The 27,804-nt window shown below is 33.9% G+C and overlaps 1 protein-coding gene across 11 annotated transcripts in view; it reads left to right on the forward strand.

The window, feature by feature from the left end:
* The window catches only part of HECTD1 (HECT domain E3 ubiquitin protein ligase 1), a 111,558-nt gene that overhangs the window by 38,375 nt on the left and 45,379 nt on the right, over positions 1 to 27,804 (forward strand). For all 11 annotated transcript variants that reach the window (XM_001364054.5, XM_007472523.3, XM_007472524.3 and 8 more), the window contains exons 3-17: positions 655 to 889; positions 2,854 to 3,081; positions 5,801 to 6,082; positions 6,180 to 6,450; positions 7,103 to 7,179; positions 7,259 to 7,357; positions 11,088 to 11,202; positions 11,726 to 11,900; positions 14,280 to 14,418; positions 14,634 to 14,804; positions 15,508 to 15,730; positions 23,888 to 24,151; positions 24,240 to 24,316; positions 26,364 to 26,498; positions 27,580 to 27,726. In XM_001364054.5, coding sequence (XP_001364091.1) covers positions 655 to 889; positions 2,854 to 3,081; positions 5,801 to 6,082; positions 6,180 to 6,450; positions 7,103 to 7,179; positions 7,259 to 7,357; positions 11,088 to 11,202; positions 11,726 to 11,900; positions 14,280 to 14,418; positions 14,634 to 14,804; positions 15,508 to 15,730; positions 23,888 to 24,151; positions 24,240 to 24,316; positions 26,364 to 26,498; positions 27,580 to 27,726 — 2,638 coding nt within the window. The remainder of the gene's footprint in view (positions 1 to 654; positions 890 to 2,853; positions 3,082 to 5,800; positions 6,083 to 6,179; positions 6,451 to 7,102; positions 7,180 to 7,258; positions 7,358 to 11,087; positions 11,203 to 11,725; positions 11,901 to 14,279; positions 14,419 to 14,633; positions 14,805 to 15,507; positions 15,731 to 23,887; positions 24,152 to 24,239; positions 24,317 to 26,363; positions 26,499 to 27,579; positions 27,727 to 27,804) is intronic.

Below are 27,804 nucleotides of genomic sequence, written 5' to 3' on the forward strand. Positions count from 1 at the left end.
GTTGCTTTTTGTCCTGCAAAAATTTATTTTTGTCATTGAATCATAAATTTTCTATCCTGTAGGTTTCTTCCATTTTCAAGATTGATGCTTTATTTATCTCTGCAATTGATATTTTATTTTTATATTTTTATCTACTCTAGGTTTTTAAAATATGTCATGTCATGACTATAAATTTGTTGCCATATTTTTGTTTTTTCAACAATTTTTATTTTCTTGTAATTTCAAAAATTTTTGCATCATGAATTTAACCAAGTCTAGTCAACAATGCTCCTACTATGTGCCAGGAACTGTGTGGTATACAAAGAAAGGCAAAACCAGTATCTTCCCTCAAAGAGCAATCTAACATATGCTGGATTTTATTTTTATGTCTTCTATTGATCTTTTTCTTCTGTCTTTAAATTCATGAAAGTACAGATGAACATTTTAAATAACATTGAATCTGCAAGAGAATTTGTGAAATGTTGATGTGTTTTACTGTATGTTAGTTTGAACTGACCATGAGCAGGAAATAATCCTCCAAATTTTTTCATTCATTCTTATTTTCTTTCATCATGCTACAATGATGTTTTTACTTATCTTACCTTTTTTGTCTTGGTAAGTTAATGTCAAAATGTTTGTATTTTGCATTATATAATGTATTCCTTTTCATCGTAGGTGCCCACCTCGTACATTTTTACCAGCACTCTGTAAAATATTTCTTGATGAAAGTGCACCAGACAATGTATTAGAAGTGACAGCCCGTGCCATAACCTACTACCTAGATGTATCAGCAGAATGTACTCGACGAATTGTTGGAGTAGATGGAGCCATAAAAGCACTTTGTAATCGTTTGGTGGTAGTTGAACTTAACAACAGAACCAGTAGAGACTTAGCTGAACAATGTGTGAAGGTAGGTATCTTTTACAGCGTAAAATTTGGTTCAGCTGGGTAGCTCAGTAGATTGAGTGCCAGGCCTAGAGAGATGGGAGGTCTTGGGTTTGAATCTGTCCTCGGGCATTTTCTGACTGTGTGACCCTGGCAAGTCACTTAATCCCAATTGCCTAGCCCTTTTTGGGCTTCTGACTTGGCACCAATTCACAGTATTGATTCTTAGATGGTAGGTAAGGGTTTAAAAAAAAAAAGGAAAGTTTCTTACATTACAGGTTGTTTTTTAAAAAAAAAACTCTTATTTTCCATCTTAGAATCAATCCTGTGTACTGGTTCCAAGGCAGAAGAGTGGTAAGGGCTAGGCCATGGGGGTTAAGTGACTTGTCCAGGGTCACCCAACTAGGAAGTGTCTGTGGTCGAATTTAAACCCAGGACCTCCTGTCTCTGGGCCTGTCTCTCAATCCACTGAGCCACCCAGCTGCCCCAGATTTGCATACTTTAAATTGTTCCATTTGAAAGTCATTTTATTGACATGTTTGCATAGAACTTTAAAATTTACAAAGCACTTTCCTTGTAATACTCTTATGAGGAAGAGGTTGTAAATATTGTAATTCCCTTTTGATAAACAAAGAAGCTAAAATTCAGAAGAGGTTAAGAGAGATTTACCAAGTCAACAAGCATTAATTAATCTCTTATAGTTAACTGGTACAGTGGTCAGAGTGCTGGGCCTGGAGTCAGAAATATCTGAGTTCAAATGTGGCCCCAGTCACTAACCTACAAGCCTGTAGGGAAGTCATTTGCCCCCCTTTTGACTCAGTTTACTCATCTGTAAACTGTGAATAATAATAATAATAATAGTAATAGTAATAATAGCACCTACTTCCCAGGGTTGTTGTGAGGATTAAATAAGATAATAAAATATTTGTATAGCGCTTTGGTACATAAATACTAAAAAAAGTGTTATTATTATTATTATTATTATTCCTCTTACTTCTCCTCCTTTACTACTACTGCTGCTGCTATTGCTTTTATTATTGCTATTGCCTACTACTACTACTGCTACTGCTACTACCATTACCATCACTAGTGTTCCCACTATTACTATTCTTAGCCATTAGGCAAGTGGTAGAAATAGGTCTGAAGACCAGGTCTTTGGCCTCCAGTTCCAAGATTCTTTGTACCATATGGAGATAATTAAGAGAATTATTAATAACTAACAAATAGTACTTTAAAGTTTATTTTACTCACATCTTTGTAAGATGGGTAGGTAGAGAAAATTGGGTATTCTGGCAAGATGAAAAATTCTTTTTTTCCCCTCACTTTTATCTTTCCTTATTATTCTAAACATTAGTTTCGTAGGGCTTAGGTTAAAAAGTCTCAAATGTGGGGGAGATTAGTAACAGATAGAGACTTTTCAGGCCTTTGTTAGCTTTCTCTCATATTGCTTCACCTTCCTATTAATTCTTAAGATTTACTGTAGTTTGAGTGATATCTAGGTAAAGATAAAGCAGATAATTCAAATTCCATTATATTCCCAGCCACTTGACAAACAAATAGTTATTTTTTCCCCCTGCTTTTTATGGGACTTGACAAAATTTACAACTCTAATTATTAGTCAATTGTAAGGCAGCAGACTTAGCTGCTTTACCTCAGTAGTGCCTTTCTAAGGATCTCTCTCTTTGGACTTTCCTTATTAATATTTTGTAAAAGACTTATTAGCAACAATGTGAAAGCAATAGGAACTTTAATTATTAGTTAGACATCCTCTGAATAAAGAATTAATGTCCTTTATGAAAGAAACTTCATGTTGATTCGTCTTGGTTTTCCTAGATTTGGATTGGAAGTTTATGATTTAAAGCAGGGTGGGGAAATCATCTAGAGATATTTACTGGATTGGAAGACATCTTCTTCTCCAGCAAAAAATGAAGGAAGAAAATTTTTTGGGAAAACACAGGGTTTTTTTGGTATTTTTTATTTTATTCATAGGTTTTAGAATTGATATGTACTCGTGAATCAGGAGCTGTCTTTGAGGCTGGTGGTTTAAACTGTGTGCTGACATTCATTCGTGATAGTGGACACCTGGTTCATAAAGATACCCTTCATTCTGCGATGGCTGTAGTGTCAAGACTCTGTGGAAAAATGGAACCTCAAGATTCTTCATTAGAAATCTGTGTAGAATCCCTTTCTAGTTTATTAAAACATGAAGATCATCAGGTATGTGGACAAGCTGATGGGAAGGGAGAAATGAATTGGAATATTCTGTTTTTCCACCATTTATAATCATGTTCTTTTTAGGTTTTTTTTTAATGTGGTTTGGTAAATTAAAGACAATATTAAAAGCAAAAGAGCTTAAAATGCTTTTTTGTTTGAAATTCTTATAAAACACATGATTGATTTTGCAAAATTGAATTTGGTGTTAAAATAGAGAATATTGTGAACAAAGACTAGAATGTTATTGAAATGCATGAAGGGACTAAATATGTTTTCCAGTGTTTTGACAAATATTTTTAGAAGAACACTGATTAAAGACCATTAATTTTATGAAGGATATTATAGAGAGAGTAAATTAGAGAACATTCAGGAATAGGACAACCAGGATGGGACCCTGGCAGAACATTTAACAATGGAAAATTGCAAAGAGACAAATCTAGAATTAGTGTTAGGCATAACTTCCTAACAATTAGCTATCTCAGAGGGCATTTCATTATCTTGGGAAGTAGAGAAGAATTCCTCTTCCTTGAAGGACTTCAAACAGATCCTGGATGATTACCTGATGCATATATTATGATAAGGATTCTTTTGGGGTATGAGTTATACTGCATGGTTACTACTGAAGTCCCTTTCAGTTTGAAAATTCTGGTGTTAAGAAATAAGGTTTGAAAGGCAAGATGATGAGATTGTGGAAGGCCATGATGGTCAGAAGAGTTTATACAGTAGGCATTAGAGAGTCACTAAAAGAAGGAGCAATATGATTAAATTGATGGGCAAGGGAGATTATTTTGGCAGAAATATTTAGAATAGGTTGAAGGGGATGGAATGAAAACACTGGAAGGTTCCATAGTAATTTAGGCAAGTTGTAATGAGGATTTGTATAAAGTCAGTGTTTCTGAGACTAGAGGTAAGGACAAAGATTTGAATAATTTTGTGGAATTAGATTTGACATGATTTGGTAACTGATTGGTTATGAGGTGGAAAACAAAAGGAAGCATCCATGATAACTCTAAGATTAGGAAAGTTTAGCGTGAAACTATGAAGTTACATCTTAATGCAGGTAACCTCTCAGTAAGGAGTCCATAACTTTTTAGTGTGTGTCCTAGACCCCTTTGGCGTTGTGCTGAAGTCTATGGTCTTTTCAGAATAATGGTTTTGTTATCTACAATCATAATTAAAGGAAATACTAAATTTCATCTAGAGGATAGTGAAAGTAAAGGTGTAATTTTTTTCCCCTTATCCAAATTTACAGGTCCACTGATGTCTAACCTCTTGGAATAGTGGATATCTGTGGGCCCTAGATTTTGAATCTCTATAGGCCTCTGTTCTATAGGCCTCTGTTAGTGAACCTATGGCATGTATGCTGGAAGGGTCTGCCCCCCTCTTCCTCTCCCTACACCTGAGGACATTCCTCACTTCACCTGCTCCTCTGCCCAGCAGCCCAATGGGAGTGCTTTCTCCCTCCTTTATCTGGGATAAAGTGGGGAGAGTGCCTCACATGCAGCATGAGAGCTGCATTTGGGCACCTTTGCTGCTATAGGCTCAGTGCTCAGAAGTGCTCAGAAGAGAATTCATGAATGGAGAGAAAGTCAAGTCATTTTCATAGAGAAGTTAATTGAAGGCATGGTATGGCCATGAATAAGATTACCAAGAGAGGAGTTATAGATAGAGAAAAGACTGCTAAGGGCAGATGTTTGGGGTATGCCTGTGCTAAGAGGTCATAAAGAAGATATGGAATCATATCTTCTTTACCAGGGAAGTTGAGGGAGGAGGAGAAATTTGAAGTAAAAAGAGAAGAAGGGAGATCTAAGGACTGTTTGAGGAGAATAATGTCCAGAGAAAGATAAAGAGTTTTGGTAGCTATAGAGGTCAAAGATGATGAGAACATTAAAAAGATCCCTTAATTTTGTTATTGGTAACTGTTGAGAGATGATTTTGGGAGGGGTAGAATGCAAATTGCAAGGAGTTGAGTGAAATTGATTGGTAGTTAAGTAGAAGCATTAGGTATAGATAACATTTTTAAGCATTTTAGCAGTGTAAAGTTATAATGGAGAAGCAGTGAAAGGAATGCAATTATGTCAAGGGAGGCTTTTTTAACATCGAGGAAATAAATATATTTGTTTTTAGATAGAAATTTATTGCTAGAGATTAAAAGTGAGTGAGAGAGGGCATAACTCCTAGTTCTTGGAAGAAATAGAATGAATGTCACAAATATAGTCATTGGGATTAACATAAGAAAACATGCTGAGAAATTTTGAGGAATAGCAGGAGGGGCTAGAGTCAGGAGTTCTGTTTATTCAGTAATCATTTTGTAAACAAATGTAATGTAGTGAAGAGGAAAATAAAAGTTTTGGAATAGTTGCTGTAGGAAAAGAGAAGTTAAAAATGTTTTTTTCCCCAAAAAACCAAATCATTTAGATTTTTTTTTAGATTGTATTGCTTTAAAATAAATACTTGCAAATTAGAATGACAAAATTTCTCAGACTTTTTTTGTTGAATTGGCAGAACTTAGGAAAGTTTTGACATCAATATATTACCAAATATGTTTTTTTCCCCTCTCTAAACCCATAGTGATCTGCTTAGATTTTTCTTAGGATTATCAATGACATTGTTTTTTCTGTCTAAGTAGTGTCATAGTCTTTTAGGTGAGTTTCAGTTTATTCAAGTTAAATAGATTATGATCTCTTTATTTAGAGATTCTATTTTCTTTTTCCATATCTAGGTTTCAGATGGAGCTTTGCGATGTTTTGCTTCCTTAGCTGACAGATTTACACGTCGTGGTGTTGACCCAGCCCCATTAGCCAAACATGGACTAACTGAAGAGCTATTATCTCGAATGGCAGCAGCTGGTGGTACTGTATCAGGGCCATCATCTGCATGCAAACCAGGGAGAAGCACAACAGGAGCACCAGCTACAGCTGCTGATTCCAAATTAAGTAATCAGGTTTCAACTATTGTAAGTTTGCTGTCAACACTTTGCAGAGGCTCTCCAGTAGTCACACATGTAAGAATATTTTTCACTTTTATTTCAAAAGAAAGTATTTTTTGAGATGACAAGACAGTCATTATTAAAATAGACCTAATCTCATCCTTTTTTCTAGGATCTCCTAAGGTCTGAGCTTCCAGATTCAATTGAAAGTGCACTACAGGGTGATGAAAGATGTGTGTTGGATACCATGCGTTTGGTTGACCTTCTTTTGGTGCTATTATTTGAAGGGCGAAAGGCCCTACCAAAGTCCAGCGCTGGATCAACCGGCAGAATTCCAGGACTTCGTAGATTGGACAGTTCTGGAGAGCGCTCACATCGGCAGCTCATAGACTGTATCCGAAGTAAAGATACTGATGCACTTATAGATGCAATTGACACAGGAGGTATGCAAATTATCTTAAATGAGATCATGGAGTAATGGAAATTACAAATCTTGATTATTGTTACTATGTGTTTCTTGAAACTGCATTGGGAGATTAAGAAATTATCCTTCCCCATGTTTTATTGTAGTTTGTATTATCTAGGTTAACCTGCAGTTGTCCATTTTTCCACTAGAGGGTGATGCTACCTCATAATTAAGGTAGACAGAAATGCTTCATTGATCCAGAAATCTGAGAAAAATATAGGAACAAGCAGATTGCTGCTGAATGACAAAATACTGGTCTTTTTTTTTTTTTAACATTGGGGAGGGACAATTTAGGATGAGGAAATTGGAGTAATGCAAAGTGATTTAAAGATGTAGTTTGTAATCTGGTCAAGTTACACAATTTCCATCAATTTTATATTTAAGGCGGACATTAATCTCGATAACTAGTAATGCCAGGCTTTAAGTGTAGTTTTCTTTTCAACTATTATTATTCTTTTATATTCAGTTTCTTCTCTGCATGAGTTGAATCCCACAAATACTATTCATTTATTTTTTCTGTAGAGGAATTGGTAAATATCTTATTCTATATTGTGCTTTGTAGTTACAAAATATTTCCACATTTTCGTTTGATTCTCAATGTATATTTTAATTATTTTTAATAATTGCAGCATTTGAAGTGAATTTTATGGATGATGTGGGACAAACCCTTTTAAACTGGGCATCTGCTTTTGGAACTCAGGAAATGGTAAGCTACTACAAAATTATTAATTTTTCAAAGGCAGAGGTTTGAGAAAAAGCAACTAACATTCTTTTTATTTTCACAGGTAGAATTTCTGTGTGAAAGAGGTGCTGATGTTAACAGAGGTCAAAGGTCATCATCATTGCATTATGCAGCCTGTTTTGGAAGGCCTCAAGTAGCAAAGGTATGAATTTTAGCTTTATGATGATAAATTATGTACACATATATTCAGGGGGGAAATTAACATATATTAGTTACATAATCACATTTCTTTTTATTATCAGTATCAATCATGAATCTTATCATGGTTATTACAAGACTATAGTATTTCATATTTATGATTTGATAATTGTACATTCTTGTTTCTGAGAATTAAAATTTTGGTGAAGATTTGAAATGAATCTTATTGTATCTCAGATACTTTCTTTCATCTGTGACCAGACAAATCACAACCAAAACGGGGGAGAAAACTAAATAATTTTTCTTATTGAATTGTTGTAAGGAAAGCTCTTTGCAAATCTTAAATAGTATTAGAATTTTGACTTCAAGTGCCTAATAATACAAATTAGCAAGGGAGACTGTAGATTCTTTCAGAGATGTTTAAAAATGAGCTTCCTCTTTGTATACTTTCCACAACACTTCTTTTGCCCACCCTCAACCTATCACCTCATCTCACATTTTATTGAGAAAAATTGCCTCTCTGCATCTTAGACTGCTTTGCCAGCATCTCTCATTTCTTTTTTTCTTTAGTCTCCAATGAAAGGCTATCCCTTTTTCTTGCCATAACCTATCTCTTCATTTTCTGTAATCTTGATCCTGCTCTCTTCTATCTCCTTGGCTGTTTATCCTTATAATTTTTCCTCACTCTCTCTCTCTAATTTTCATTTTCTCCTTGTTCTCTGATTTCTCCCCTACTGCCTACAAACATGCTCAGCCTTCCTCACTCTTAAAATGACAAAATCTTCACTTTACCTTGCTGTCCTCTCAAGATATTGTCCTTTTTCTTTACTCCCTTTACAATTAAACTCTTAGAAAAAGCTGCCTGCTCTTATTGTTAATACCCCCTTTCATTTGCTTCTTAGAAGCTTTTGGTAGTTGGACTTCTGACCTCACTACTTAACTGAAACTACACTTTCCAAATTATCAGTGACCTTTTAGTTTCCAGATCTGATGACTTTTTCTTGGTTTTTAGCTTCTATACTGCATTTGACACTAATTTGATTTTTCTTCCTGGGCATCACTTCTTTCTTAGTTTTTATGATACAGCTCTACTGGTTCTCTTGCTACTTGTTTGGCTACTTATTTTCTTTTTCTGGATAATCATCCACAACATACTTGAGGTGGTACCTCAAGGCTTTGCCCTAGACTTCCATTCTTCTCTTTCCATGTTTTTTTTTTGTGATATCATTTCTGGTAAGTTTAGTTATTATCTCTTTGGAAATGACTCCCATATTTTTTTACCTAGCACTAATCTTTCAGTCTTGCATCTCCAGTAGCTTATTGGCACTTCAAATTTGATGTTTCAGAGACATATAGAACTTAAATTATCTAAATCCAACCTCCCCACATCCACTTACCTTCTGAATGTACCTAGTTCTGTTATGGTCACAACTGTCCATCCTGGGGTCATCTAGATTCTTAACCTTGGAATCATCAATGACTGTACTCAGTGTTGTTGTCAAGTCTTGTCAGTTCTGCCTGATCTATCCAATCATTTGCAAAGAGATTTTTTCTCTTACTCTCCTTCCTTCCATTCTCCTAGTTCAGGCTCTGATCTCTTTACAGACGCTTTTAGTAGCCTTCTAACTGATCTACCTGCCTTAATTCTTCCCCCTTTACAGTCCACTATCCATACCTCTTTCTGCAAAATTATTTTCTAAAAGTATAGAGGTCTGACCATTTCATTTCTCTACTCAATAAATTTCTGTAGCTCCTTTTGAGATAATATGTTAACTCTTCTGTTGAATTTAGAACTCTTTGCAACTGTCTCCAGCCTACTTTTCTAGATTTATTATATATTTCTCTAATTCATATGATTTTCTTGGGCTGCTTAGTATTCTTCATATACAACATGGGATCTTCTCTGTTCCATTGTACTGACTGTCCCCATTTCTGGAATGTATTTCCTTATTTTGCTACCTTTTAGAATCCTTAGTTTCCTGCAAAGCTCAGCTTATCTGCTACCTTCTATAGGAAGTCTTTCCTGATTGTCTGTTGCTGATAATGCTTCCTCCTCCAAAAAAATTACTTGTGTGTATTTTGTATATACTTAATTGTCCATATTGTTTCCTTTTATGAAATGTGAGTTCCTTGTGGACAGAGACTCTGATTTTTTCTCTTTATATCCCTAGGACCTAGCACAGTGTCTGGTGAATAGTAAGTTCTTACTAATGATTTCTGGTTGAATGATAGTAAAAAGAAATCTAGTCTAAGATTCAAGAATCTGGATTCTAGTTGTTCTGTCACTAGTAGGCAATGTTAGATAAGTCATAACCTTTTGGCTGTCACTTCTTAGTTTGTAAAATGAAATGATTGTTAGAACTTAAAATTCTGTGATTTTAATCTGATGAAAGTACAAGATAAAATATCCCATTCTAGAAAGGAGAGCTTAGAAAGGACTTGAATAGTCTTAAGTTTTCATGGAAGACTCAAGTGGGGCACTGAATTTGGACAGGAAAAAGAATAGGAAGATGATATTTTAACTAGAGAGAAAAACTTGAAAGTAAAAGGTATGATGGTGATAATAAAATTTACATGAGACTAGACAAATTGGAGTCTAAGATTAATATTATAGAATTGTCAGCAATCAGGCAAAAGAATCAGGACTTGATAGTAAACTATTGAGCAGGAGTATGAAATTATCAAAGTTGTATTTTAGGAAACTTAATCTAATACCAGTGCAGGTTAATTTAGCCAAACAGTTCTTATACCTTTTGGTCTCAGGACATTTTTCTACTCTTGAAAATTATTGAAGATCCCAAAGAGCTTTTGTTTATGTTGGTTATATCTACTGATATTTATCATATTAGAAATTAATCTTTAAAATATTTCTTCATATTAAATAAACTTATTACATGTTAGTATTAGTAACATTTTAATGAAAAATAACTTTTCCAAAGCAAAATTTAGTGAGAATTGTTTTACAGATTTTTGCAAATCTCTTTAATGTATGACTTAATAGAAGACAGCTGGATTCTTATATCTACTTCTGCATTGTTGTGATATGTTGTTTTGGTTGGAGTATATGAAGAACACTTGGCCTTACCCAGTTATATGGTTGGAAAAGGGAGTGGTATTTTAATAGGCATATAATATCTTAGTATTATTATGAAACTAGTTTTGACCTTGCAGACTCCCTGAATGGGTCTCAGGGACCACCAGGGGTCCAAGAACTACACTTTGAGAATCACCGGATTTAAAGAAGATGAAGCTTGGAGACAGGGAGAATAGCTAGGAACCTGTTGGATTAATCCAGGCACAGGTAATTAAGATTTGTAATAGGATAATGAGAATGACAATGCAAATGAACAGATATGAAAGACATTATAAAGGAAGATTACTTGTTGCTGTTCTTCATGTAAGGAATAATGGAATGAAAGTTTTAGTCTCCATTAACTTGGAAAATGGTGGTATTATTTGCTAGAGACAAAGAACGTGGAGGTGGGATGTTTTAGATATATAGTGATTTGAATTTGGAACATTGATTTTTTTTGGGGGGGTGATAGGCTGTCCCAAGTAGAAGATGTAGTTTGGGATCTGTGACTCAAATTTAAATCTTAGGACTTAATGCTGATTAGTTCAGGGACAGGAGTTTGGATTACATAACCTTTCAATTCCTTTTAGTTATGATTCTGTAAATTTCTAATATGTAGAAATAAAAAAGGTTAACTCATTAATTTTTTTTTTCATACTAGACCCTATTAAGACATGGTGCAAACCCTGATTTAAGGGATGAAGATGGGAAAACTCCTTTAGATAAAGCTCGGGAACGAGGACATAGTGAAGTAGTAGCTATTCTTCAATCTCCAGGTGAATAGTAACATTTCATCGTTTCAGTGATTTCTTAAACTTTCTAGCCAATTTGACTATTTGTTTTTTGTATATGTACTTAAAATGGGAAGTAGTTATCTAATCTTAAGAAATTAATAGTGTTGTATATTATTTCAGATTAGAGCTGTATGCCTGGAGTCATTGTCATTGAGGTTCTGGAGGTTTATGTTATTTTTGAGTTATTTAATAATAGCTGTTCAGTTGACAGACTTTTTTTTTCCTCTTCATGACATTACTCTTAGCATTTACATTTAACCTCAAGGTATCATTTTGAAATTATTTGCTCCCAAAGTCAAATTGTTATTGGAGTTAGAACTTCTTATATATTATATATTAATAAAATATATAGTCTGATAAGTAAAAATAACTGGCATGATTGCAAGGACAACATAGACTTTAAGGGGGTAAAAATAAAAACTTAGTTTGGTTAAACACTGAAGTTTTGTTTGCTAAAAAAAGTCTCAGAAATATATTTTATTGACCAATGTCTACTGGTTTAAAGGTGACTGGATGTGTCCAGTCAATAAAGGAGATGAGAAAAAGAAGAAAGATGCAAATAAAGATGAAGAAGAATGTAATGAACCCAAAGGAGATCCAGAAATGGCACCAATATACTTGAAAAGATTATTGCCGGTGTTTGCACAAACATTTCAGCAAACTATGTTACCTTCAATCAGGTAAATGTTTCATGTTTGTCATCATTTTTTTCACAGTAATGCTAAGTTTTGGGTTATCTGGCTCTTTGTTTTTGTGGCTCTTTAGGGAAATCAAAGCTATTAGAATTTTGGGACAAAGGGCAATTAGGTAGCACAATAGATAGAGTGCCAAGCCTGGAATCAGGATGACCTGAATTCAAATATGTCCTCAGACACTTCCTAGTTGTGTGACCCTGGGCAGGTCACTTAACCCCAGTTGCCTAATCCTTACTGCTATTCTGCCTTGGGACCCATAGTATCAATTCTAAGACAGAAAGAAAGGGTGTTTAAAAACCGAACAAGTTTAGGGCAACCATTATAAAATAGAAGAAAACTTAAAAGAATTTGATTTCTAGTCAGTTAATTTTACTCTTATTATTTGCAAGGCAGCTTGCTTGATTTTTTTTAAATACTCATTTCTTTTATTCCTTGTATGCTAAATTCATCATAGGTTTCCAGACTCATTTATCAAAAATCCTTTGTATGCATTTCCATTGTTTCTTGTGAATATAGCTGAGGAAAACAGGTTTTTCTATTTATACATACATATATACATATACATACGCATATACATACATACACATGTGTGTGTGTGTATATATATCTTTTTATATATATATATATACATATATATATATATATATGAGAGATGGGGAGAGAGAGAGTATGCATCTTGGGAAGGAAAGATAAATTTCATACTAGCTGTTATTTTATGCTTAACACCTTTTAGAGATATTATTAGGTGTGATTATCCAATAAATTTTTTTTTGTATTTGCTTCTTGAACAGTTTAATTGTTCTACCATTGCTTACTGAATGCATATATACCTCATATTGCGGTTGTTTTTTTAAAAATGAAAAAGCATTGTGTATTTTATAATTTTCTATTAGCTTCTATTTCCCACAAAATACTTTAAATTTTGATGCTATTTTCAATTTTTTAAAAAAATCCCATCATTTTGCTGCTGCATCCTCCTCTTTTATCTAGAAATCCTTCTTGGTAAAAAAACAACAAAACATGTATAGTCAAGAACAAATCATGTTAGGCATGTCTGAAAATATCTTATTCCACACCTCTTGTTTAGCCACTTTGCTTAGAGTTATAAGGCAGGATTTAGCCTCCTTCCTTTGCAATAAGTATTTATGATCAAAGTTCTGAAATCTTTAATTCTTATTTTCCTTTATACCATTTTGGTTATTATGTATTGACCTTTAAGCATTATTTCACACTACATTAGTTCATGCAAACTTTCACAAGTTTTTCTGACTTTAAATTTGTAATTTTATTATGCATATAGTAATATTCCCTTACCTTTATGAAGCACAGTTTTTTAGCTCTTACCCAAATCTAAGGATATCAACTTTATTTCCAGTTCCTTGCCATTAAAAAAAGCCCTGTTATAAATAATTTTGCTTCTAATAAAGGACCTTTTCCTCTCTTATCTTTGACCTTCTTGGAAGGGAGGCATATGCCTAATAGTGGGTGGATTTTTTTGGTAGAAGTCCAAATCAGTTTCTATAATGATTAGACCAATTCAGAGTTCTAGCCACAAAGTATCTTTTTTTCATACATCCTCTCAAGTATTTATCATTTTCATCTTTTGAAATCTTTGCTACACTGTTGGATTTGATATGAAAATTTAAAAAATAGTTTTATTTTTCATTTTTTTATTAGAGATTTGGAACATACTTTAATATGGTTTTATAGCTTGCCTATCTTTTTTGGATAAATTATTTTTAAATATCTTTTTATGACCTCTATTAAGTTTGTCCCACAATATATAACCATGCCTTCTCCTAGCCTATGGACAATGTTAAAATAATAGGGTTTTATTGAGAAGAAATTTTAAATAAATCCAAATTAGTTTCTCTTTCTTAAACTGAGTGAGAATTCTCTTTAATTTATATTAAATGGATTTAAAGATTGCTGAATATGAATGTTTTTTTATAACTTTACACAGCATAAACCTCTTTTACATAAATGAAAGCTTTTGAGTAATAACATTTCTTTTTAAAGTCCAATATCTTATGACACTTTTAAAATCTTTATCAGTTAAACTATAGTATTATGGGAACATTTCAGAAAATTTTAAAGTAGTCATTGTTGATAATAACTGAAAATGTTACTATTGAAGGAAACTAAGTACATAAATAGGTAATATGTATTCAAGAACTAAAGCTACTCTTTGGTTGCCTATGATTATTATTATTATTATATCTTATACTGTGACTTTATAGTACTCTGTAGATTTATGCAAATATGAATTTGGGAAATCTTAATATTTATTACCATGTAATTACTTTTGAGTGTTTTTATTTTTTCATTTTAGTTTTATGGGAATAATTTGTTTTTATTTTAAAGGAAAGCAAGTCTTGCTCTTATTAGAAAAATGATTCATTTTTGTTCCGAAGCACTCCTTAAAGAAGTTTGTGATTCTGATGCTGGTCACAATTTGCCTACGATACTAGTGGAAATTACTGCCACTGTTCTTGATCAAGAGGTAAATTATTTAGTAAAGATTTTTTGCTTTGTGGGTATGCATACATATAAACACATCTTTATTTACCTACAAATGTCTTAGAAATAATATTATTCTAAGGTAAATTAAATTCTGATTTTAATGAATACACTATTCTCTCTATGGCATATAACTAAATTTATCTAATCAAAACTAATGAACTTGTTTTAATCATTTTATTTCTCATTTTCTTGTAGGATGATGATGACGGCCATTTGTTAGCTTTGCAGATCATAAGAGATTTAGTAGATAAAGGTGGTGATTTGTTTTTGGATCAGCTTGCCAGGCTTGGAGTAATAAGTAAAGTATCTACTTTGGCAGGACCTTCTTCTGATGATGAAAATGAAGAGGAATCAAAGCCTGAGAAAGTAAGTGGTCTTAGAAGCAACATTTCAAAGCGTATTTTTTGGAAAACAGGCTTGTTATTGTGTAGTAATGCTATTAAAAAGTGACCATAGGGGGCAGCTGGGTAGCTCAGTGGATTGAGAGCCAGGCCTAGAGACAGGAGGTCTTGGGTTCAAATCTGGCCTCAGACACTTCCCAGCTGTGTGACCCTAGGCAAGTCACTTGACCCCCATTGCCTAGCCATTACCACTCTTCTGCCTTGGAGTCATCCAAGACGGAAGGTAAGGGTTTTAAAAAAAAAAAAGTGACCATAAAGTTTGTCAACTGTGAGAGATTAAGTAACATGCTTTAGGTCTCACAGATATTTTATAGAATAAGTGGGACTGGAACCTTTGTCTTCTGACATTTAGTTCAGTGTTTATTTTGATCTTGCCATTCCTTCTTTGTGTCACTGGTCTTATATATCTAGTTTAATTAATTGTTTTGGTTTGGCCTAAATACTTTTCATATTTCTGTCAAGTTAATTCCCAGTGAGTCAGTACACTTATTTTTATATGTGTGCATATACATATATGTGTGTGTGCGCATATATATATATATATATATATATATGCACAAGCACACATATATTTGAATGTCATTTAGACATTCTTTGTATCCTAATTTTCTCACTTGTAATTCAGATTATATTTTCCTAGTTTTATTTTAATTTTCTTACTTTGATAGGAGGATGAACCACAGGAAGATGCTAAAGAATTACAGCAGGGTAAACCATACCATTGGAGAGACTGGTCAATTATTAGAGGAAGAGACTGCTTATATATCTGGAGTGATGCAGCAGCTTTGGAATTATCTAATGGCAGCAATGGGTGGTTCAGATTTATCTTGGATGGAAAACTTGCCACTATGTATTCCAGTGGCAGTCCTGAAGGTGGATCTGATAGTTCAGGTAACAAATTATTTTAATTTTAAAGTCTGTTTTTTCTAGCTATGTTATTTTTAATGGTAATGTACTTTTTTTTTTAATATATTTTATTTGATCATTTCCAAGCATTATTCGTTAAAGACATAGATCATTTTCTTTTCCTCCCCCCCACCCCCCATAGCTGACGTGTAAATCCACTGGGCATTAGATGTTTTCTTGATTTGAACCCATTGCTTTGTTGATAATATTTGCATTAGAGTGTTCGTTTAGAGTCTCTCCTCTGTCATGTCCCCTCAACCGCTGTATTTAGGCAGTTGCTTTTCCTCTGTGTTTCTACTCCCACAGTTTGTCCTCTGCTTATGGATAGTGTTTTTTTCTCCTAGATCCATGCAAGTTGTTCAGGGACATTACACCGCCACTAATGGAGAAGTCCATTACGTTCGATTATACCACAGTGTATTAGTCTCTGTGTACAATGTTCTCCTGGTTCTGCTCCTCTCGCTCTGCATCACTTCCTGGAGGTTGTTCCAGTCTCCATGGAACTTCTCCACTTTATTATTCCTTTGAGCACAATAGTATTCCATCACCAACATATACCACAGTTTGTTCAGCCATTCCCCAATTGATGGGCATCCCCTCGTTTTCCAGTTTTGGGCCACCACAAAGAGTGCAGCTATGAATATTTTTGTACAAGTCTTTTTGTCCATTATCTCTTTGGGGTACAGACCCAGCAGTGCTATGGCTGGGTCAAAGGGTAGATATTCTTTTGTCGCCCTTTGGGCATAGTTCCAAATTGCCCTCCAGAATGGTTGGATCAGTTCACAACTCCACCAGCAATGAATTAATGTCCCTACTTTGCCACATCCCCTCCAGCATTCATTACTTTCCTTTGCTGTTGTGTTAGCCAATCTGCTAGGTGTGAGGTGATACCTCAGAGTTGTTTTGATTTGCATCTCTCTGATTATAAGAGATGTAGAGCACTTCTTCATGTGCTTGTTAATAGTTTTGATTTCTTTATCTGAGAACTGCCTATCCATGTCCCTTGCCCATTTATCAATTGGAGAATGGCTTGATTTTTTTGTACAATTGATTTAGCTCTTTATAAATATGAGTAATTAAACCTTTGTCAGAGGTTTCTATGAAGATTTTTTCCAAATTTGTTGTTTCCCTTCTGATTTTAGTTTAGTTATTTTTAATGGTAATGTACTTTTAAAAATGACTTTAAAAAGACAAACAACTTCACAGTGCTGCCATGTATTAATTATCCAAGTTCCATATTTTAACTCATTGTAGGGTTTTTACATAGGTTTTGACTAAGTCCTGATGGTACTTCAGCTACTTGCTAACTAGAACTTTATGAGTACCAGGGTAGTTTTATTTATCTATGTTGTCTGCCTTATTTTTTAGTTAGCCTGGTTATTGCAATATGGCACTATCTGTGCACTATGTCCTTGGCAGCTTGCATGGTATCTATTGTCCCCTCATCTCTCTAGTCTGGCTCACTCATTCCTAGCTTGTCTCCATCATAGCTGTGAACGGTATCTCTCCACACCCCCTGGCAGGGGTCCAGCCACAGGCATAGCTCCTATTACTCAAATTCTCTCTCAGAGTCTTAGTGATGAGCAGGAATAATTAAAACAATCAATAGAAGACAGAGAGAATGAATAGACAGAGCATTTAATAAAAAACAAGAGCAGGTATAATCAAGATGTAACTGTCCATGCATAAACTTTGGTCACACTCAGCAACCAAAGAACACAGTGTTTGTGGTGTGGGGGTAGGAAGTGGGTACATAGAAGATTTGCATAACAAGGAGCAGATGAGTAGGAAAACCCATGTGTCTGAGGCAGTGCCTGACTCAGGATATCAGGACTTAATGTCCTGGCTCTTTTTTTTTTTTAATTAAAAAATTTTTTTTCCCATAGTTACATGATTCATGTTTTCTCCCTTCTCTCATCACTCCCCCCTCCCAGAATTGATAAGTAATTCCACTGGTTTATACACACAAACATGTATATGTATGTTCATATAATCACTTGAACCCATTTCCATATTATTCATTTTTGTAAAAGAGCAATCATTTAAAACCAAAACTCCAAATCACATACCCATATAAGCAAGTGATTTATGTTTTCTTCTGGATTTCTACTCCCATGGTTCTTTCCCTTGATGTGAATAGTGTTCTTTCTCATAAGTCCCTCAGAATTGTCTTGGATCACTGCATTGCTATTAGTAGCAAAGTCAATCACATTTGATCATCCCATAATGTTTCTGTCTTTATGTATAATGTTCTGGTTCTTCTTATTTCACTGCATATCAGTTCATGGTGGTTCTTCTATTTCATATAGAAATCCTCCAGTTCATCATTCCTTTACAGTACAATAGTATTCCATCAGCATCTGATACCATAATTTGTTCAGCCATTTCCCCATTCAGGGGACCCACCCTCATTTTCCAATTTTTTTGCTTCCCAAAGAGTATAGCTATAAATATTTTTTACAAACAGGTCCTTGCTCAGTTTTTTTTTTCCATCTCTTTTGGATATAAACTTAGTAATGCTCTTACAGGATCAAAGGGTGTGCATTCTTTTAAAGCCCTTTTGGCATGATTCCAAATTGCCCTCTAGAATGATTGTATCAATTCACAGCTTCACCAGCAATGTATTAGTGTCCCAACTTTGCAACATACACTCCAACATTTATTATTTCCCTTTCCTGCCATATTGCTGAATCTCTTTAAATGACATACTGTAGTATATCCCAGTATATCCTGTCTGCTAGTTAAAACTGCTTATTTGGCTCCTCTTGTGATCCTTACAGCTCTCCCATTGAGCAGTGACCCTTTTCTGCTACTCTTGAACTATTCTCAATGACAAACTCTTAGCACACATCCACTCTCGGTAGAATACTGAGAATGTATTATGTTCTCTTTATGTTCCTATACCATAAACTTTGAAAACATTCTTCAATTTCCAGACCTCTAGTTTGTTATCACAAAGAACTGCTATTTTTGAACAGATAGTTCCTTTTCCTCTTTTTTAAGTTTTTTTTGAAATATAGGCCTAGTAGCATTGTTGCTGGTCCAAAGCATTTACAGAGTTTAATATCCTTTTGGGCATAATTCCAAAATGCTTTCCAGGATGGCTGGACCAACACAGTTCTATCAACAGTGCATTAATGTGCTAATTTTCCTGTAAACCCCCTCCAGCATTTGACAGTTTCCTTTTTTTGTCAGTTTTGCCAGTCTGGTACAAAGTGGTACCTACAGAATACTTTTATTTTGCACATTTCTAATGATATGTGAATGAACACTTTTTCATATGGCTATCAATAGCTTAAATTTCTTCCTCTGAAAACTACCTGTACATATCCTTTGACAATTAACTGGTGAATGGCCCTTACTATAAATGTGAATCAGTTCCACATCTACCTACCCACACATACACACAGATTTTTATCACAGAAACTCATTGCAAAGATTTTTTTCCCAGTGTACCTGCTTCTCCTAATTTTACCTGAAATTTTTTTAAAAATAAGAACTTAAATATTTTTTATGTAATGGCAATTATACTTTTTCTATCCTATGATCCTCTCTGTCTCTTGCCTGGTCATAAACTTTTCCCTTCTTCATACATAAGACAGGTAATTCTTTGATTCTCCTTTTTTTTTTCAAACCCTTACCATCCGTCTTGGAGTCAATACTGTGTATTGGGTCCAATGCAGAAGAGTGGTAAGGGCTAGGCCATGGGGAATCAAGTGACTTGCCCAGGGTCACACAGCTGGGAAGTGTCTGAGGTCGGATTTGAACCCAGGACCTCCCATCTCTAGTCCTGGCTCTCAATCCACTGAGCCACCCAGCTGCCCCCTCTCCTCTTTTTTAATGATATCCACAGTATCACATTTCGTGTCTAAATTATGTACCTATTTGGTGCTTATCTTTGTACAGGGTATACATTTGGCAATACCTAGTTTCTTCCAGACTTCTTTATGTTTTTCTCATCAATTTTTGTGGAATAGTGAGTTCTTGCCTAGTAGCTGAGATCTGTAGGTTTATCCAACACACTAGGCGTCTATATTTCTTTGCTTCAGTATATTGTATTATGTCTCTGTTCCACTCATCTGCTTCTCTATTTCTTACTCTAGTACCAAATTAATTTGATTAATTACTGACTTATTTATAGTTTGAGATCTGGTACTGCCAGGCTCCTTTTCTTCCCTTTTTTTTCTCATTGATATACTTGATATTCTTGATGTTTTGTTCTTCCAGATGAATTTCTGCCAATGTTTTTTCTAGTTTTAGAAAACATTCCTTTGGCAGTTTGGTATGGTGCTGACTAAGTAAATTGATTTAGTAGTGTTACTGTTGGATTTTATTGATATAAAGAATTTAAAGAAATGTTGGTGATTTGGATGGGTTAATTTTATATCTTGCAACTTTGCTAAAGTTATTGTTTCAGTTAGTGTTTTAGTTGGATCTTTATAGAGTTCTTTGTTTAAACTATCATATCTTTTGCAAAAAGTAATGATCTCATTTCCTCTCCACTAAGCCTTATTCACTCAATTTGTTTTTCTTGTCTTTTTACTCACCTTTGGCCCATGATCTTATTACAAAGACCTCTCTCTAGATTATCTCTGTTAGAGATGGGGATTTGGGTTCAGATAGATATTACTTGTCATATTAAGGAAAACTCCATTTATTCCTATGTTAGTTTCTCCTGTATTGTCATTGGTTTTTTGTTTTGTTTTTTAAATAGGAATGTTGTATCTTTTAAAACCTTGTTCTTTATCTGTAGGTATAAATCACAGATTTTTATTCTTGTTACTAGTATGATCAATTATGTTTATAGTTTTCCTAACAGTGAATCAGCCTTTCATTCTGGTATAAATCCATGCTAGTTATAGTGTTTAATTTTGTGATATATTGCTGGAGTTTCCTTGCTAATATTTCATTTTAAGATTTTTGCACCAGCATTCACTAGAGATAATGATCTATGGTTTTCTTTCTGTGTTTTGATCCTCCCTTATTTAGATATTAAGAACACATCCGTGTCATAGAAAGAATTTTGCAAGACCTTTTCTTTTATTATTTTGTGTGACAGTTTATTGATTATTGGAATTTACTATTCTTTAAATATTTGATACAATTCTCATATATCCATCTTGGCTTGATGTTTTTGATGAAGTTTTTTTGATGGGAGATTTCATTTATGGCTTGATCTATTTGTTTTTCTAAGATAGTATTATCTTAGTCGTCTATTAATCTGTTAATCTGGCCTTTTTGCATTTTTGTGAATATCTGTGTCAGTTTTATTGGAATATAATTGAGCAAAGTACCTAATAATATATCTTATTTTTTCCTTATTAGTTTTCATTTTTGGAACTGGTAATTGGTTTTCTTTTTAAAAAAATTCAAGTTAGCTAATGACTTATTATGTTATTTGTTTTGTCAAAAATTAACTTCTGACTTTATTAATTTAATGGTTTTTTCCCCTTTCAATTTTGTTAATTTATCCTTTGATTTTCAGGATTTCGATTTTGGTATTTAATTGCCAGGGGGAAGGAGAGAAGAAAGCAACTTTGTTGTTTTTCTGGTTTTTTTAGTCACATGCCCATTTATTGATCCATTCTTTTCTCTTTTATATTGATGAAACTATTTGGCAAGATAAAATTACCTCTAAATAGTGCTTTGATTATGTCCCTCAATATACCAATACACAGTATTGATTCTAAGACAAAAAGTAAGGGTTTTAAAAAAATGAAAGAAATTCAGACGTTATATTTTGTGCATGTATATTCAGTATTTTAATTCATTGATACTTTTAAGCAAAATATAGTTTTCCTGTTTATCTCTTTAGATTTATTTTTGCTATTGCTTTGTTTGAGATCATGGTTTCTATACCTCTCTTTTTTAAAGACCAATGAAGATTCTGTCCCTGCTTCTTATTTTAACTATGGGTCTCTTTCTGTTTCATTATGTTACTGGTAAACAACATATTGTTGGATTCTGATTTCTTATCCTTTTGCTTTTCAACTTCTCTTTTTTTGGGTATGTTCATACCATTCATATTCACAGTAATGATTGCTAACACTCTATTTCCCTCTGGCCTGTTCTCTTCAATTTATCCTTTTTTTTTTTAATCCAGTATTTTCTAAAATTTTATTTTGCTTCTCATCACTTGCCTGTCTTTAATCTATCCTCCTTCTTATCACCCACTCCTTTCTGCTACCTTATATCCCATATACCAAACTGATAACAAGCATGACAACTAGCTTTCTGAAAAAGAAATGTGCTCATGACATGCTTAAGTGTACTTATTAACATTTTCTCTCTTACTCTGACAATAAGTAAAATAATAAACCAATTGGAATTTGTAGAAGTTGCCTATTCCTAAGATAAATTCTCACACTTAAAATTTTGAGCTGGCTCCAGCACACTTCTGGTAGTACAGGACAGAGCTGACTATTGGTACCCATTCCTACTTCCTCCAGTAGTTGGAGACCTTCATAACCTCTTCCTGCCCCCTTCCTGCTCTAATTCACAGCCTCAGTCTATTTTCAGTGTTTGCATGACCTATTCCTGGCCAGACTTGTCCTCTTTGTTTGTAGATTTTGCTGTCCATTTGGACCTATTTGGGCAGGGAAAATGGCTCACTTCCTTTTTTCTTGGAATTCCCCATTAGGATTTCATCTGGTGTGCTTTCTGTGGTTCTCTGTGGGTGGGTTGTTTTAGGGCAGTGGTGGTGAACCTTTTAGAGATGAGTACCAGGCTCCCTCCCCTCCAGATTGAGTGTTGTGCATCTCCCCCCCCAGAGTCCAAGTGTCATGGGACCCTTCCCCCCATCCTCATGCAGCAGGAGAAAGGAAGATCTCCCATTGGGCTGCTGGGCGGAGGAGTGGGTGAAGTAAGGAATGTCCTTAGGGAGTGTAGGGACAGGAAGGGTAGTAGCTTGAGCACTCTGCTCCTCTCCAGCTCTCCTGCCTGTGAGCTGCCCACCTTACTGCCTATGTGCTCCCATTGGGCTGCTGGGCAAAGGGGCCAGGGATGGTGAGGGGGAGGGGAGCAGCTCTGCCCAAGACTCTGCCTTTCTAGTAATGAACTGAAGGGGGTCGGGGTGCACATGCCCACAGAGCTCTCTGAGTCTCAACCTGTGCCATAGGTCTGCCGTCACTGTTTTAGGGAGAATTTGGCTGTGCTTCTTCCTGTTACTTGGCAATCTTGACCCTAGGTCTTCTGACCTACCCTCAGCTCTTCATGTAATGGAGAATTTTACTTTGGTCCTGTTCTTAGCTTTTCACAACACAGCTGCTAAAAATTCAGTCTTTCACTTTTTATTTCTTCTTCTTCTAGTACCAGTGCGTATAGCAGAGGGCAACCATAGCTACTACTCCCCCTACCCCCCTCCAAGATGTCATTGGAGAGTGCTGAACCTAGGTAGCCAGCTTTCCACATCAGGCTTCAGATCTTTTGTAGTGAGTTTTCAGCATCTTCAGAACTTGATCAACTTGTTCAGTTTACTCAGCGTGACATTGGCGGGGGAGGGGGGGGGAGCGGAAGGGGGGGACAATTGTTCCCTTTAAGCTTCTTTTGTGGTTTCTTCTGACATCTGTCTATGACTTTTGTTTTCATCTTCTTTACCCATCTCAGTTTCTTTCCTTTTGTTGAATACTTCTATGTTGACTTTTTTCTTTTTGTTGACTTCTTCTATGCCTTCTGATTACTCATATACATTGACCTATCACTAATTAATAATATGTAATGTAAGATTCCAAAAAGGCTTTCATAATCTTCCCATAGTCCATAAACAGTTATTTAGTTGATCCTTCCTTCTTTCCATTCCTCCCTTCCTTCCTTCCACTTTTTTCAACAACCTTTGAAAAAATCAAAATAGTTTTATGCACATTTGCCCTGTAGTTCTCATTGCTCTTCCTTCTAGCAAGGTGTCTCAATGCATTAATTCTCTAACTGGTCTTCACAACTGTCTCTTTACATCATTTTATCTGAGTGTTTCTTTTCAAATTTATTTTGTCAGATTTCCTTATACTGATGTTTTTTTTCTGATCCTTTTGGCAACAAAATGTCCACATGAAAGAGGAACTGTACTTTTATTATGAAAATGTCTTTTGAAGAAAGATGAAACTTTAAAAGGAAGGAAACATAAAAAACATTTTTTTTCCTTTGTAGAAAGCAGAAGTGAGTTCTTGGAGAAGTTACAGAGAGCCCGAAGCCAAGTAAAACCATCAACATCAAGTCAACCTATACTTTCAGTTCCAGGACCTACTAAACTTACTGTGGGCAATTGGTCACTAACGTGTTTAAAAGAAGGAGAAATTGCTATACATAATTCAGATGGTCAACAGGCTACAATTTTGAAAGAAGACCTCCCTGGTTTTGTTTTTGAATCTAATAGAGGAACTAAACATTCATTTACAGCTGAAACTTCTTTGGGTAAATATATATGCATTAAATTTTAACAGGTGAGAATTCATGTAATAATTTGCATATTCTACATGTTAATATTCTATTTTTTTGGTAGGGTCAGAATTTGTCACTGGATGGACTGGCAAAAGAGGAAGAAAATTAAAATCTAAATTAGAGAAAACAAAGCAAAAGGTATTTTTAAAGGAATTTTTGTATCCCTCTGTTATTAACATTACTTCTATTAAAGATTTAAACTGCAAGTTATGAAAGTTTGAATTCAGATTTTATAATGTAATTAATTGTATAACATAATTCTTGCTATTTTCTGTTTAAAATTTTCTTTTAATTTTCATCCAGGTTAATATTGAGACTTAGTTCTAAATATCCCTGTTTCTATTATATAATATATATAATATATAATATAAATGTTATATCTTCATTTTATCTTAGATATTGGCAATAAAAGGCCGCAATAAGTAAACAGTTAAAAGATTTAAGAGATTTTGTTGTTTTGTCTTCTAAGTTTTGGTGCTGGTGATAATAATTGACTTTAATGGGCATAATTTTTAATAGATATTTACATTTTCTATCACAGTACCTATTATGAATGCGGCTGTAAAATTTTGATATAATAGAAATAAAGCAGGAAATCAACTTTATTGGTAAAACTATTTTCTCTTCATTTTACATCATCATTATTGCTCTTAAAAATGTTAAGGATAAAGTAAAATGGCTAATATTTCCTCTACTTTAACATGCAACATATCTTTTTATGAGAATAATATCTCTTGTTGTCCATATTCTAAAAGGAACTTTTAAAATAACATTTTAACATAAAAAAAATCTCTTACCTTCTCTCTTAGAATTGATGCTAAATATTGGTTCTAAGGTGTAAAGGTTGGGCATTTAGAGTTAAGTGACTTGCTTAGAGTCACATAGCTAGGAAATGTCTGAGGTCGGATTTGAACCCAGGACTTCCCATCTCTAGGCCTGGCACTTGATCCACTTAACTGCTTCCTAAACATATTTTTCAAGGACTTGTGAAATGAAATGCTAGCCAAACCAAATGTTCTAAATGTACACCTGTCCACATATGCACAAGCACACATCAGTAGATTCATTATTAAGTAGCAGGATGTTTTGTGAAAATGATGCCCCTTGAGATTTTTTATGTAGTATCATTTGACAATTTAACTGCTTCTTTGTCTCATATTCATGATATTATCCTTTTTTTTATGTTTTTCTGTATCTTTTTCAGCCTTTTATTGATATGTATCAAGATTGTTTCAAAATTATTACTGAATGATTCTTAAAAAGTATATTGTAGCTTAACTTTATTTTGGAATCTGGTATTTTTGGTGAGCTAACTCTTTTTTCCCCTTTCTTCAAAGAATCTTTTAATTTAGTTTGAATTAGAAGAAATCACCTAAACTTCAATATGTATAGAAATTGCATAGATTAATCAGATATAAATTTAAGCTGAGTTGTCTGAGAAAGATCATAGAAACTTTAAAAAATTTTTCATTTTTATTGACACTTTTGTTTATATCACTTCATTTCTTTCCTTTTTCTGAGAGCCATTTATAAGAAACAATATAAAAGAGAAAAAACTAATCAAAACTGAAAAACACATCATCAAGTCTAACATTCTATGCAGTATATTATATCCTTGTCCTTCCATCTTTGTATTAGGAGGGAGATATAGTCATATCTGTTCATTCAGACCAAGCTTGGTCATTATAATTTCTTAATATTGCATTTTCCTTAAATTGTTCAATTTTGTTTTTGTTGGTATTGGACTTGTTCTTTTCATTGTTGTAGTTATTACATTTGCTGCTTTCATGGTTGTATTCATTTTATTTTGCATCATTTCATAAGTCTTCCTATTTTTCTCTCTAGTCTTTGTATTTCCTAGTAGTATTCTACATTATTCTACATTACATTGATGTATCACAGTTTTTTTTTTCACTTAGTCACCAACTTTCTATTTCATTTCTAAAAATAAAAATAACTTAAAAAATAGTTATTTTGCTTAGTACTATGTTGTTAGGCTGCTGATACTCATTATAGTTATGTTAGGAATTTGACATGCATGAGTAAGTGTGATTGAATTTGTAAGCCAATAGGAAAAAAACTACAAGTTTTCCAAAAAAGGCTCTGATAACTTAAGAAGAGTAAAGAAAAGATCAGGTAAATTTGTTAAATGTGATATAACAATGTTTTGTTTTGTTTTTGGTAGGTACGAACTATGGCCAGAGATTTGTATGATGATCACTTTAAAGCTGTTGAAAGCATGCCTCGGGGAGTTGTGGTAACACTTAGAAATATAGCAACTCAATTAGAATCATCCTGGGAACTTCATACAAATAGACAAGTGAGTTTCATAGCTAACTTAGTTTAACGAAAACAGCTTTTTTTCTCATGAACTTGACAGATATCAACAAAGGTAAATTTGTCTCCAGATGAAGGACAGAAAAGAGTACTGCGTATGAAACTGAGTCTTCCATTACAAAACATTTTGTGATTTTTCTCCTAAAATATTAGCATATTTAACATATTAATAGTATTCTGCTTTTCTATGTTCTCTTCTGGCTGTGCTTTTGTTCTCTTCATTTTATTATTATTATTTGAGTAGTTCATTAACACTTTTCTTTTGATATCTATTATCACTGTCTCATCCACAATGCCTCCCCAAACTCTCATCCCCTCAACCCCTCATTAAAATCTCTTTCATAATAATTAAGTATTTAAGAAAAAAAAATCCTTAAATTAGCAGCATCTGAAATTGTCTTATTCTGTGTCTCTATCATCAACTCTTGCAACAAGAATTAGGAAGAATGATTTTTTATCAGTCTTGTAGATTTTTTATTGATGAGAATTCTGAAATTTTTCAGTTTTCTTTTAAATTATTTTAGTCATTCTATAGATTGTTCTCTATCTATTTGTTTTCCTTTGTATCAATTCTTATAAGTTCTCAGGTTTTTCTCTGATTCTATAATTTCTCATGGTATAATAATTTTTTTTAATATTCTTTCTATATTCCCTGTTGATAGGTACCCCTTTGGTTACCAGTTCTTTGAAATTACAAAAAGTGCTGCTATAATTATTTTGTGCACATAATTCTTTTTTCTTCTTCTTTGATCTTTTTGGTATAGAAGCCTAGTAGTAATTTGTTCCATTTTCAACACCACCATTTTAGGAGTATTTTGAGTGCAATTCCAAATTGTTCTCTACAGTTTCCAGATTTTTTAAAAAATGTGTAGATTTTTTTTTTCAAAACATCAATCTTCAGAAGCTGAAATGGAATTTTTTCCCTCTCTATTTTTGTATTTAGCAAAGTATATAAGCAATTTGCTTATAGTACAGAAATTATTAATTGAGCTGATAACAATTGAATTAAATTAGGAACTTAGACCTTTGGTTATTTATTCCTTTTTCTCCTGTGTTTTCTCTAGTGCATTGAGAGTGAGAATACTTGGAGAGATTTAATGAAGACAGCTTTGGAAAACTTAATTGTACTCTTGAAGGATGAAAATACTATTTCACCATATGAAATGTGTAGTAGTGGTTTGGTGCAAGCACTTCTTACAGTTCTGAATAATGTAAGTCCGTTATTTCTTTTAATTAATAAGGTGAATTTCAAGAGACAGAAATGAAAGCCTTATGCTTGAGTACAAATT

Source organism: Monodelphis domestica, chromosome 1 (genome assembly GCF_027887165.1).
Source record: "Monodelphis domestica isolate mMonDom1 chromosome 1, mMonDom1.pri, whole genome shotgun sequence".
In the NCBI taxonomy this organism is placed as follows: Eukaryota; Metazoa; Chordata; class Mammalia; order Didelphimorphia; family Didelphidae; genus Monodelphis; species Monodelphis domestica.